This window comes from Maylandia zebra, linkage group LG13, assembly GCF_041146795.1.
Source record: "Maylandia zebra isolate NMK-2024a linkage group LG13, Mzebra_GT3a, whole genome shotgun sequence".
In the NCBI taxonomy this organism is placed as follows: domain Eukaryota; kingdom Metazoa; phylum Chordata; class Actinopteri; order Cichliformes; family Cichlidae; genus Maylandia; species Maylandia zebra.
The window spans coordinates 965,502-977,503 of record NC_135179.1 but is presented as its reverse complement, the minus strand read 5'-3'; the positions used below and the strand labels follow the sequence as shown (position 1 = coordinate 977,503).

At 45.2% G+C, this 12,002-nt stretch overlaps 2 protein-coding genes across 2 annotated transcripts in view; both read left to right on the top strand.

Moving 5' to 3' along the window:
- Positions 1 to 59, top strand: part of LOC143421728 (uncharacterized) — a 4,294-nt gene extending 4,235 nt beyond the window's left edge. Inside the window, exon 3 of the mRNA XM_076891343.1 lies at positions 45 to 59. Coding sequence (XP_076747458.1) covers positions 45 to 59 — 15 coding nt within the window. The remainder of the gene's footprint in view (positions 1 to 44) is intronic.
- The window catches only part of pdzd8 (PDZ domain containing 8), an 84,999-nt gene that overhangs the window by 55,930 nt on the left and 17,067 nt on the right, over positions 1 to 12,002 (top strand). Inside the window, exons 2-3 of the mRNA XM_024804700.2 lie at positions 1,755 to 1,880; positions 3,470 to 3,572. Of these exons, the coding sequence (XP_024660468.1) occupies positions 1,755 to 1,880; positions 3,470 to 3,572 (229 nt within the window). The remainder of the gene's footprint in view (positions 1 to 1,754; positions 1,881 to 3,469; positions 3,573 to 12,002) is intronic.

The window sequence follows — 12,002 nt, the reverse complement described above, 5'->3', positions numbered from 1 at the left end:
GAGACTGAGTCTGTTTGCGCCATCTTTTCTTTGGTGCGTTTCAGCGGACACACCAATGAGCTGGCCGTTGGTTTGCACACCAATCGATGTGGCGTTGCTATATTTGCTCTTGAGTTACTTTGTTTCTAATATGATCGTATGTAGAACCTGCGGCAGATATTTAATAGTGCATTTAAAATAAGACTCGTAGGAACACTTCTCATAACTGCAAACTCCTTTTATCCCTACGCTGCAACCTTTCACACCATTCAAGTTGTTGTGGTATGCATTTAGCTAGTGTAGTGGTTGCACTGCTCTGGAGGTGCACGTGTTACGCTGTAGGGTTGAAATAAGTCTGCAGTTACAGTGTGGACGTAGATTTCCTGCAGAAATATCCTGCTGTATAGCCGTACTGATATGGACTGGGTAATGTGTAAGGAAGGCAAGGATGGATCTATCAAACTACAGAGGGCTGAATTCAAAGACAGCACAATAATCAGGTCAGTTCATGTTGCTGACATTTCATTGCAACAGCTCACATGACAGGCGAGTGTGGGTGCAAGTCGGCGAACCCAAAACCTTCATACTCTCGCCACATGAGGCTGGGCGTTGTCGAGCACCAGAGGAAAGGGAGAGGCCAAAATAGGTGCTGATATTTACAACCAGATGTCATTATCATTACTCGTGTTGTGTTTCTACATTTTGTTACACTTTGAAAACACAGTATCGTACAAAAATCCCTGATACATATTTATGTGTAAGCTACAGCAGGCCTACCCACCGATTGTCCACGTTGGAGTACGAGTCGAGGACAGGAAGCTTGCGGTGGTGCACATGCTGAACATCTGCTCCATTTGTCTTTGCACAGCCCCTCCCAGATGTGAACAGACTTCTAACAAGTATTACCGAGCAGCTTAGACCAACGCTGTATCATAACCGGTAGAGGTGGGAATCACCAAACATCCCACGATACGATATTATCACAATACTTAACTCACGATACGATATTATTGCAATTTTTTTAAATACTTTGCGATATTCAGATTCTGTACATAAAGGTAAACTTTATCAATATTTATTTATCTAATAACAAAGTCTCGCACTCAGTCTTTCTCTCATTTCAGTTTTATTGTTGACAAACTGAACGGTTTGTATTACAGTCTAGTCCAACTGAACTGAATGCAACCATCTGGTACAATTACAGCTATTCTGAACTATGCAATATGAAAACTATGCAGCCCCTTCAGCAACTGAAGAATTGGAAAGTAAATTAAAACAAAATATAATTTTACATTAAATAAAAAAAGTTTTAAACTTAATTAAAATAAAACATGTCTTAAATTAAAATCAGTAAACTGTCTTGTTTATTGCTGCCATAAAAAACAGTTAAACACATTTGGACAGCGTCAGGATTGTTGCTCAGAAAAAGGATCAACATGCTCTGAAGTCAGAGCAAAACCTTTTTTGTAACAAAATATCGATTTCTGCCGTCCCTGCATCGATACATTATTAGCAAACAAAATATCACGATGCTACACAGTATCGATTTTTCCCCCCACCCCTAATAACTGGTGTCACACTAAAATCTCGTTGTGGTCTTTCCTGTCATAACAATGTGAACGACCAGATTGAGCATTCTCTGTTCACTGAGTGGTAGCTGAAACATGCTTGGCACTACTTTAAGGTAACCCATTAAAGTTCGCGTTTAAGGAGGAGGGGAGTGTGTGTCCCCTGTCAGGAGGCAGCTAACTGAACGTATGCTGTTTTTGTTCCAGGTACAAGCCCTTCTTTCCTTTCCAAGTGCAGCCTCTGCACGGTTCAGCCTGTGATTTGGATCTGTCAGTGCACGACAGCCGGCTGGTAGAAGGACGGCTCAAAGTCAGCCTCATTGAGTGCAGCAGGTGAGACACTTCATCTCTGTTTGTAGGTTGTCACACAGCAACTTTGATCTATAGTTGTATAACTGGGTCCCTGTACAAAAGTACATTAAAATACTAAGACGTGAAATGAATCACAACAGAACTTAAATACATGTTGGTAACTTTTCAACGTGGCCATTCTTGTCATGTTAGTAACACCGGCGTGCATTAAAATCTTTAGCTGATTTTATGATTTTGATTATTAAAAAGGGGAGCAGGGTGGAGCCCGAGTTTGAGTCCACCACCAGGCCGGGGTGTTCTCCCAGACGTCTCCGAAAACGTCGGAGTGCTTTTGAAAATATGTGGTGTCTCTCCCTTTCTGTACTACAAAGTGCATCTGACTGAATATCATGTGGTTAATAAGCTGTCCAGTGGAGCTAAGCATCCACTGGTTTACCATTCGTGCGTCTGTTAAGTCCAGACTGGGTCTGCAGAGGGTCTTGGGGACTTGGTTTACTGGAGCATAAGATGTGATTTTTCTGCATGCTGTGAAGCAGTCATGTGTTTGTCTTTCTCTGCTCCAACTGTTTTATTTTGTTACAGACTTTAAAGACACAAAGATTTGTATAAACGTGGGATGTAACAGTTGCTTTACAGCCACAGAGTGATACTCCTCTGGGGTAGAGCAGGTACTGATGCAAAGGCTGGTGGTTCCACCCCCCAGTCTGCCTGCCAAACATTGCTGGGCAACATGTTAACCCCAGGTTGCTCTTAGTTAGGGAGTACTTAACAGCATAGAAGACAGTGACTGTGGCATGTTGCATAGAGCGCTTTGTGGGAGCGCTCCATGAGAGTGAGTCCATTTCCCATTCCCTCTGTCCTTTTCACAAAGAGGCTTACTGGCAAAGTGGGAGGAGCTGCTTGTACAGTAGGAATGTTTACAGTTTACAGTCGGTGGTGAGAAGTCAGATGATGATGATGATGACCTGTGTGTTTGCTGGTTTTGCTAAAACACACGAGTGACTGGCTCTCAAACATAAAACCACGAAACAACCATGTTCCCACTGACATGCAGGTCTGAACCTGCAAAGAAACCACTGCTTTTTTAAATGTGTCTGATCTAAACCAGTCGAGTCACTGGCGTCCCAGAAGCCCCTGCAGCGGGGCCGGTCTGGCCCATTGGATGGCTTTGCATTGTGTTTGGCACCAGAAACCATTTAGATTCAACTTTGATTAAGATGTCAGCTTCTTCACAGGACTGCACGGCACTGATCCAGAACAGGTCCCTGTGCTGATGATAACATGCGTATGTTGCAGTAAATGTTCTCAGATGCTTCATGACTGAGTGTTTGGCTGTGACAGTAAGGCACATCACATGAGCCTTCACGTCGTCCTGCAGCTCACCTGTGCTGACCACACACTCTGACCCACAGGCAGTCCAATGGAGTGCTGGCTCAGGCGACACAGAGGATGTGTAAACGCTACACTCAGACATGTCGTGTTGTGTAGTTCCTTTACATATTTGGGCCAAACTCTGTCTTGTCCAGTATGGTGAGCTACAAACACTCAGGCCAATGGATAGATCTGACTTCACTGCTATCTCTGAATGTGTTTTTGTTGGGGCTCTTCAGACTGTTCATCCTGGGCTCCTATGACAGAGAAACCTACGTCCATTGCACCCTGGAGCTGAGCAGCCACCAGTGGAAGGAGAAGGCTCGCAGTTCCATCAAAAAGGTAAAGGAAGCTCGTTTCATAACTTTATTCTCCATGTCTGTCAGACATCGATGTTGTAATACAGGACGGTGGTATCAGCAATATATACAGTGGTCAAAGTAAGGACTGAACACAGGAGCAACTTTCTAAATATGCTGTTGATATAAAATTGTCACAGTAACAACCCACCCAGTCCACACATGAAACCACAGACGTGTAATACTGAGAAACAGCGCGGCGTCCTGTGCCTCCTCTTCACATCCCCACTTCTGATTGGTCCTGGTTATTCCCAATGACAGGACAGGTCGAGGTCATTTCTAACGCACAAAGTTACTCTGGATGGAATTTGGCCGTGTCTGGTGTCTTTCCATCAACGTTTTAGAAAATTCAGCAGTGCCTCATCCGAGCCAGGAGAGGGCGCTGCTGCACAGCTCTACATGAGCACAGAGAGCAGGCTGTATCGAGGGCGTTTTGATGAACTGTGTTGCTGTGTTGGGCTCAAAGATGAGACCCAGGTTTTTGCTCACATAAGAAGTTATATTTGCATTGGTACCAATCCAGTGTGATTGCTGAGGCCGTCAGCTGAGTTTCAGAAGGACACTTTTCAATTAGACTGATGGGTAATGCACAGATTATTTAGCAGGTGCTGCTTATTGGACACCTTGTCATAGTGACAGTAATGCAGGCTCATTTTGATTCTGGCTGATGAGATTGTCCCATTGTTGACATTTTACACGGCAAAGAAAATGTTCATGTCCCCGCGGCAAACCTTTTCTAATTGCTGCAATTTAGAGATATTACAGTTATCACATCCGGCTTGTTTGACTAATGAGCATTTTTAGAGGGAAATGTCAGACTTAATTTGTGGCTCTGGCTCCAGCCTGGTGCCCGTATACTTGCCACACACTCCTGGATGACATTTGCGATGCCTCAAAAGATGATTTCTATTGTGGTGAACAGTAATTGGCCTGTACTGTTTTCTCATGTGGTGTTTAATGACTTTGGGAGAGTTGCATTGTCGTCCAGCAGGGGGCATTAAAATCTCAGCACCAAGCGTTTCTTTTATTCAGCGTTTACACGACACGATCAGAGCATCAGGTTTGTGCCGCTGAAGTTCAGCTTTTTTATTTGTCTCTCTGTGAAATCTCACATGACGTGTGTGTTCATGGTTATAAGCAGCAGTAAAAAGACTTTTACTCACCAAAGCTGGACTTAGATGGTCTGTATGGACTACACAGTGTGCCATTATTATAAGCTCGTCAGCGCCACAAACACAGTCGACAGGTTGAATGTGTACGCTCGGATACGTGAAGACGAGGCCTAGCAAACAGAAATGTGCTCCGCCTGTATCAGTGTCTGAATATCAGGGATTCAAAGACTTCACAAAGGAACGAAAACGGCTGTAAAGCTGCTCTGTAGAGGACAGTTAGATGCTGTGTTTTCCTGCTGCTGCCTTTAGGGGACGCCACAGCAGATCATCTGCTTCCGCCTCACACTAGCGCAGCATCCTGTCACACGTGTGCCTTCACTGTAGCCATGAGGGTTCTGGGGTCTCCATCTATTGCTCCTGCCTGGCAGCTCCATCCAACACTCTTTGTCCAGTGTTTGTTTGCTGTCCCTCCATGAACGTGTGTTTATGGCTGCAGGAGGCTGAACTTTGTCCTGCACTCGTTTCTAATCTGCTCCTTCCTGCTCGCACCAAATCAAAGCCTTCCCGTCTTCAACTGTGCCGCCTCCAGCTCTGCCTCTCCCTACCATACATCATAGCAGGTCTCCATCTTGTAAACTGCACATTCACTCTGCTATCCTTCTGTCACAGCTAGACCCCGCGCCCGTCGAGGCCGCGCCCGTCGAGGCCGCGCCCGTCGAGGCCGCGCCCGTCGAGGCCGCGCCCGTCGAGGCCGCGCCCGTCGAGGCCGTGGTCTACGCTACCTGCACTCACTCCTTCACCTCTCTTGTTTTCTGCTTCAGGTGTTTGACTCGAGATATTTAAACTTCACTGGCTGTAGTTCACGTGCGTTCTGTTTCATACCTACATTCATCTTTTCTCCACACCGTGCCTCCTCTCCTGGCTCTCCTCCACCCGCTCTCTAAGCTCACTGCAGATCACGGTGTCGTCTGCAAACATCGTAGTCCACAGAGACTCCCGCGTGGTGCGCTCTGTCAGCCTGTCAATCACCATTGCAAACATAAGGGGCTCTGAGCAGACCCCTGTTGTAATGCCACCCCCCTTCGAACCCATCTGCCACTCGTACCACACACCTCACTGTCGCTGCTCTCATGTTGTCAGTGCCTCTGTCTCCCTACCATATGCCTGTCCTGCAGTAGCTTCAAACACCTCTGCTGTCCTTCGTCCTTATAACGGCCCTCACTTTACTAACGCTCTGCGTATTCTCCACATTCAGACTGGTTGAGATGGGTTCCAGTCCCACCGTGACCCGACCTGAATAAGGCTAACCGTGGATGGATGGATGAGGGAACACTGTAATTGTCATCATACAATTGTTGTTTATAACGTTTAGAGCAATTTCACAGAAAGGTGGCACAAAGTGAAGGCGCTGTGTGACTCCAGCCTTGCTCAGTGGAAAGTGTAGATGCATGAACACACTCGACGAGCATCGCCACGAGCACAGGCCTCTCCAAGTGGACCCACTTCAAAGCGCTCGTGTCCCTTTTTTGTTAATGAACACATACAAATGCAGATTCACGGTGGCATTTGAGCCTAATTTATCAGACGTCTCCAGTCTGCATGTCCCCAGCAGGACTCTGTAGTAAGGATTAAAGGCTATACCATCTGGAAAAGGTCAAACCGCCATCTTTCTCTCCCTTTCCCTCTGTTGATTGCCAGATATGGCCGTTGCCTGTCCTGTGTTAATAGCATTTTGCCCAGTGTGAGCTGCTGCGATTCACCGCACTGTGTGTCTGCCGTCACGTAGGGGGCCTTCTCTATTCAGGCAGATCCCTGACAGTCTGTGTGACATGCTTATGTGATGCCATATCTGTTTCCTCGTCCATACAAACAATAGAAAGTGTCCATACGTGAACGAGACGTGCTGCGTTTTAATTAGAGCTCTATTTGTTCCGTCTCCTTTTCAGTTGCAGAATACGGTTTATTCACCGTTACGATAAACTGGTGCTGATAGCTTTGACATTTGGCTCGGTGCTTCTTAGTGTTTGCTTAATGATTCGTGTTACCCAGCTCTCTGTCCACACCTGAGCGTGTCTGACATGAGTATTTAGTACAAACTGAGACTTGCTGTGCAGACGTGGTGCTGCTGGGGGTGTTGTTCTGTTTATAACCTGCTGTCACTGACGGTTAGCTTCATGCCATAAGCTGCAGACGGCTATTTTTATATTTGCTGTAAGTGAATTGGATTTAATAGGACGCCAGGATTCACAGGTTTCTCAGCATGAACACATTCCTCATAAAATGGGTTTGAAATGTCTTCAGATCCCCTCGCAGCAGACGGGCTGGTTGGCGGTCTAACTGCTACGTTGTCTTTATCGTGAAATGTCGCGTTTTACAAACTGCCACTTATTGGTTATTCATCACTTAAACTAACAGCAGGGAGTGATGGCATAGAGCTTATTACAGGTAATAACTGTATAGTGTAGTATCACAAACGCACACATGTGCATGCGAAGCGTGTTCGTGCTAAAGGTGAAGGGGGATGGCAGTAGGCGGCTTCGTGTCTGTTGGGCGTGTTTGTACATCTGGCCTGCTCACCGGCCTCAGCTGATGCTTGCTGACAGCTTGACCAAAGAGACATGCGATGTGTGTATGAGCACACGTCAGGTGATCTTACACGGTCGGCGGCTTTGTTGTGTGTGTGATGTTGTCTATGGCCGAGCTTCCTAAGTCTGAAGCAGAAACAGAAGTGAGTGCTGGCCAATGAGCCGCACGTGTGCAGGCAGCCCTGATCCAATGATTGCTCTGTAAACGAAGCGGCGAACATGATCGAGTCACGCTTCATGTAAGAACTGTAGACACGGACCTTTATTGACCGCGTGGCTCATTATAAATGGACTGATTCTTAAATAGTGCTTTAATACAGCGTGCCTCATTCAGCCTTACATACATGAGCACTGCATAGTAGTATTAAGAAGAGGTTCGTGTGTGGATGATTAAAAACTCCATGTTTTAGCAACAGCTTTAGCTTTAAAAATCAGACTTTCTGCCTAAAGTTCAGTCTGCAGGACTCGGGTTAGTACTGGCAATATTCAGTATTGTCGTACTGAAATGAACAATACTTACATCTGTATGCCATCATATATTGCTGCAAAGCAGCAATGTATATCATTGCGTGTATATCATTCAGCACGTTGCCTTCACAGATGCTTCGTTTAGCCACTAATGCAGCCGGTCCCAGCTCCCACATCTTGAAAACATTTGAGAGCCTTGTCTGCAGCTGTCACCTGCTCCTCAAGACACAATATCTGATCCTTCTCCACTCTGTTTTACAGGCTTCTCACATTGCAGTCAATACTCACTGTGTGAATATTGACTGCACACACACACACACACACACACACACACACACACACCTTTCTCACCTCCTGCACCATTAGAGTGGTTGTTTGATGTTCCAGTGTGGCTGTCTTTGTGTCTTTAATCTGCTGCAGACACCTGATGAAAGGTTGATGAGCAGTACACACACACACACACAGCCTACAACAATGACTCATCTAGTACTTCACTTCCTGTTCAGCATTGTTTGTGGGGTACAAATGATACGTCTGTATCAGAACATAAGAATGCAGTAACACCTTTTCAAAGGGCGATGACTTTGTCGTTCTTAACAGGATTAAGATTCAAACGTTGAACTTCAGAAAAGGAGTAGAAGTCCTGCACACACCTACTAGCCTGACGTATATGATGAGGACCTGTCTATGGTTTTGTATGTGCACTTTTTGCTACAGTAGCAATGACAGTGCAAAGAGCTGATAACTAGTTCAGCTTTTAAACTGACCTTTAAACACAAACACATTCATTTGTAAGTAAACAGAGTTCATGCAGAAGAGTTTAGTGCCAGTGAACATCAAGATCATGTGTTTGCCAGGATTGTGTCTCAGCTGCTGTGAGTGCACAACATTTATTATTATGTGGTTCACTAATAAACACAAGTCCATGTTTACTCTGCTGTTTAAGCTCCTGAGCAGGTGTGTGTGTGTGTGTGTGTGTGTGTGTGTGTGTGTGTGTGTGTGTGTGGGGCAAGGTTTTTCTGCGCAGCGTACCATAGGCACGAGAAAAGTTGTCGTACCATAGGCACGAGGAGTGTGTGTGTCTGAGTGTCTGTCTGTGTCTGTGTGTCTGTCTGTGTGTCTGTCTCTGTGTGTGTGTGTGTGTGTGTCTGTCTCTGTGTGTGTGTGTGTGTGTGTCTGTCTCTGTGTGTGTGTGTGTGTGTGTCTGTCTCTGTGTGTGTGTGTGTGTGTCTGTCTCTGTGTGTGTGTGTGTGTGTCTGTCTCTGTGTGTGTCTGTCTGTGTGTGTGTGTGTCTGTCTGTGTGTGTGTGTCTGTCTGTCTGTCTGTCTGTCTGTCTGTCTGTGTGTGTGTCTGTGTGTGTGTCTGTCTCTGTGTGTGTGTCTCTGTCTGTGTGTGTGTGTGTGTGTGTGTGTGTGTCTGTGTGTCTTCTCTCTTGTCACATAACTCTGAGCAGGCGTCTGCTCGGTGGTGTCAGCTGTTGTGCGACTTGTTGGTCCTCTTGTGCTGCTGTGATGATGAATTTAAACTGATCCTTTGGCTGGTTGATGTGCAGTAAACACATGTAAGTGCTCGTAGGATCCACTGCATGTGTCCCAGCCTGAGTATAACATTCTCCAAATGACTGTCAGGTTATTCTGCACGTGCTGTCATGTGTCTCGCTCCGATGCAGGTCTTTAAATCTGGAAACCAGACAATGTAATGATATGTTTTCTCTTCTCAAAAACGCACAAAGGCTGGAGAAGAACCAAACTGTGTGCCGTGTCTAAATGCACAGCCATTAGATATTCAAAGGGCAGCTGAGGGAGCCGTCACATCTGTCACATCTGTCACACACAGGTGATGCATTCATCAACCATTTCCACGTCTCAATGAAATGGCCAGTTCTAATTCCATTTGACAACGGCTGCATGTTGCAAAAGGCTGATTAAAGACATGAGAGATTGGGCTCACAAGCTGTTTGTTACTTATCACTTTTCCACTGAAACATTTACCTTGCAAGAAACTCAATAGACCAGTCAATACGTGCATGACACAAAGAGCCGCAGCCATATTACAGATGTGTTGATATTACTCTTTACAATGATTTTGTTCTGATCCTGGAGGTCTTTCAATAGCAAAGAAATGAGCTGTTAGTGGTCATGACTCTTAAAATTGGCAGCCGTCACTACAGGTAATTCATGTCCTAGCAGGTGTTTCTCACCATAAACACCAAATACAGAATTTGACATGTGATAAAGATGTTGTCTGAATGAATAGTTTGGTCTCCTTTTGGATCTGAAGCTTGTAAATTGATGACGTAGGAAAAAAGGATTTATCTGTTGGGACATTCTCCCTTCCTGCCATCTAATTACATAAATGTCATAGATTTGGCTTTAAGTGGTTGGCTCACCGAGGAGAAACAGCATGTTTAAAACGACACGGCCCAAATATCAGGACACGGCTGGTTTTACCTGTGCATATGTGCATCTGCAGGTTTCTGCAAAACCTGGTGACCATTAGTTTAGACCGCCGTGTAACCTATTCCACACTTCATGTTGGTATAACTGCAAACAGTCCAGAGGGTTGATGTATGGAATCGACAAAGACATGTCAGCTGCTGTGACGTAGGCTAGTCTGTTTTTCCTCTGCTGTGTAAGTGTTATTTAGAGCGATGGTAAGTATATTTATGGTTTCTACTTCTTACCAAAAATGATATTATGTAGGGTGCATTTATGCAGCAGCCCCAGATAAAACTAACATATTTATTGTGCTCTTCCTCCCCAAATCACTGTTTGTGGCTTTAAGTAGCTGTTTTCAGAGGGCCGGCAGCGAGGGACACTAAGGATTGTTCCCTTTTTTTGCTCGTGGACAGAAAGTGAGAAAATGTGCAAATGCAAAAACATGACCAGTAAATGTTACGTGGCCAGTCGGTCAGATTGGCCCTCACAGATGCAAGGAGCAAAATGACATTTGAGCAGTCGTTTGAAGCAGACCGAGGAGAGCGGTTCAGTGGCAGCACCGAGCATCAGCGCTTAAAGGAAAGGAAGGACTGAAATGCCAGTTTGATAATGAGGGAAGTGGTGTCTTAATCCTTTCTGAGCCAGAGTAGGTTTGAATTTTGTTGTCATTTATTCAACTAGCATGATGTAGCAGTCTTGATAGATCATTATTTTTCAATGCCAGGACAAAGACTGTGCTACAAAAAGAAACTGCGTGGGCGACCACACCACTGTTTCTCTCCATACAAGTGCAAATTAGGCAAAACACCTTTTTGTTTCCCCCTGTCTCCATAACAACTGCTTTGTTCTTTAAGCTTTTGAAACTGGCTTCCTATGAAAAAAACGGCAACTTGAAAATTCATATCGAGGCGCCCGGCACATGCATATCACTAAAGTTTACAGCGATCACATAAGACTGGAGAAAAATTAATATCTACCCAATTAGGGATGGGTATCGTTTAGGTTTTATCCGATACCGGTGCCAAATCGGTACTTTTGAAATGGTGCCGGTGCTCAAACGGTGCTCAAACCGGTGCTTAAAGAATGGAGAACACAAACTTTGTCCAAAAACCTCTCATGTTCAGCTGGTTTTTTGTAAAAAGATAACAATGTTAGCCTTTTCTGCAGCTATGGGGCATATATGGTATCACTCTTGGCTGGAAGCAGTGCTTAAACAATGGAAAAAACACAAACTTTGTCCTAAACCTCTCATGTTTAACTGTTTCCCACTTTTTCTTTGGTCATTTTAGCCTTTTTGGCCAGGGTGAAGGGAGTATCTGCCATCAAACAAGAAGACAGCAGCATGTAGCTATGATGATGTTTGCTAGTTCACCTTACATGCATTAATGTAATAACGTGGTTAGCCTACTCAACGTAAATTACACACGAACAACATGAAGCTACTCACGCAGAGAAGAACGGCTGCTGCTGCATCATCATCCTCATCATTTCTGCTACACTGGCAGGGCTAGGGGCCAGGACTCTCCTCTTCGGGTTTTTGGGGATGTTGCTAACTCCGGGTCCGATAACAGGCACCACACCCGCAGTAGATGTGCTCGGTGTGAGGTCTCGCAGCAAGCTATCAAATACGGCGCATTTCTCGGCTTTTAAAAAAAAACGCTATGCGTCACCAGGTGTTTCATCAGATTCTTGGTGTTACCTCCTTTGACAGTATCACAGTATCAGCTTAAAGCACTTGTTGCAGGCTGCTGAGTTTGCATCTTTTGCTGTGAAGTACAGCCAGACTTTTGACCGCTTCGCCTTGGACATT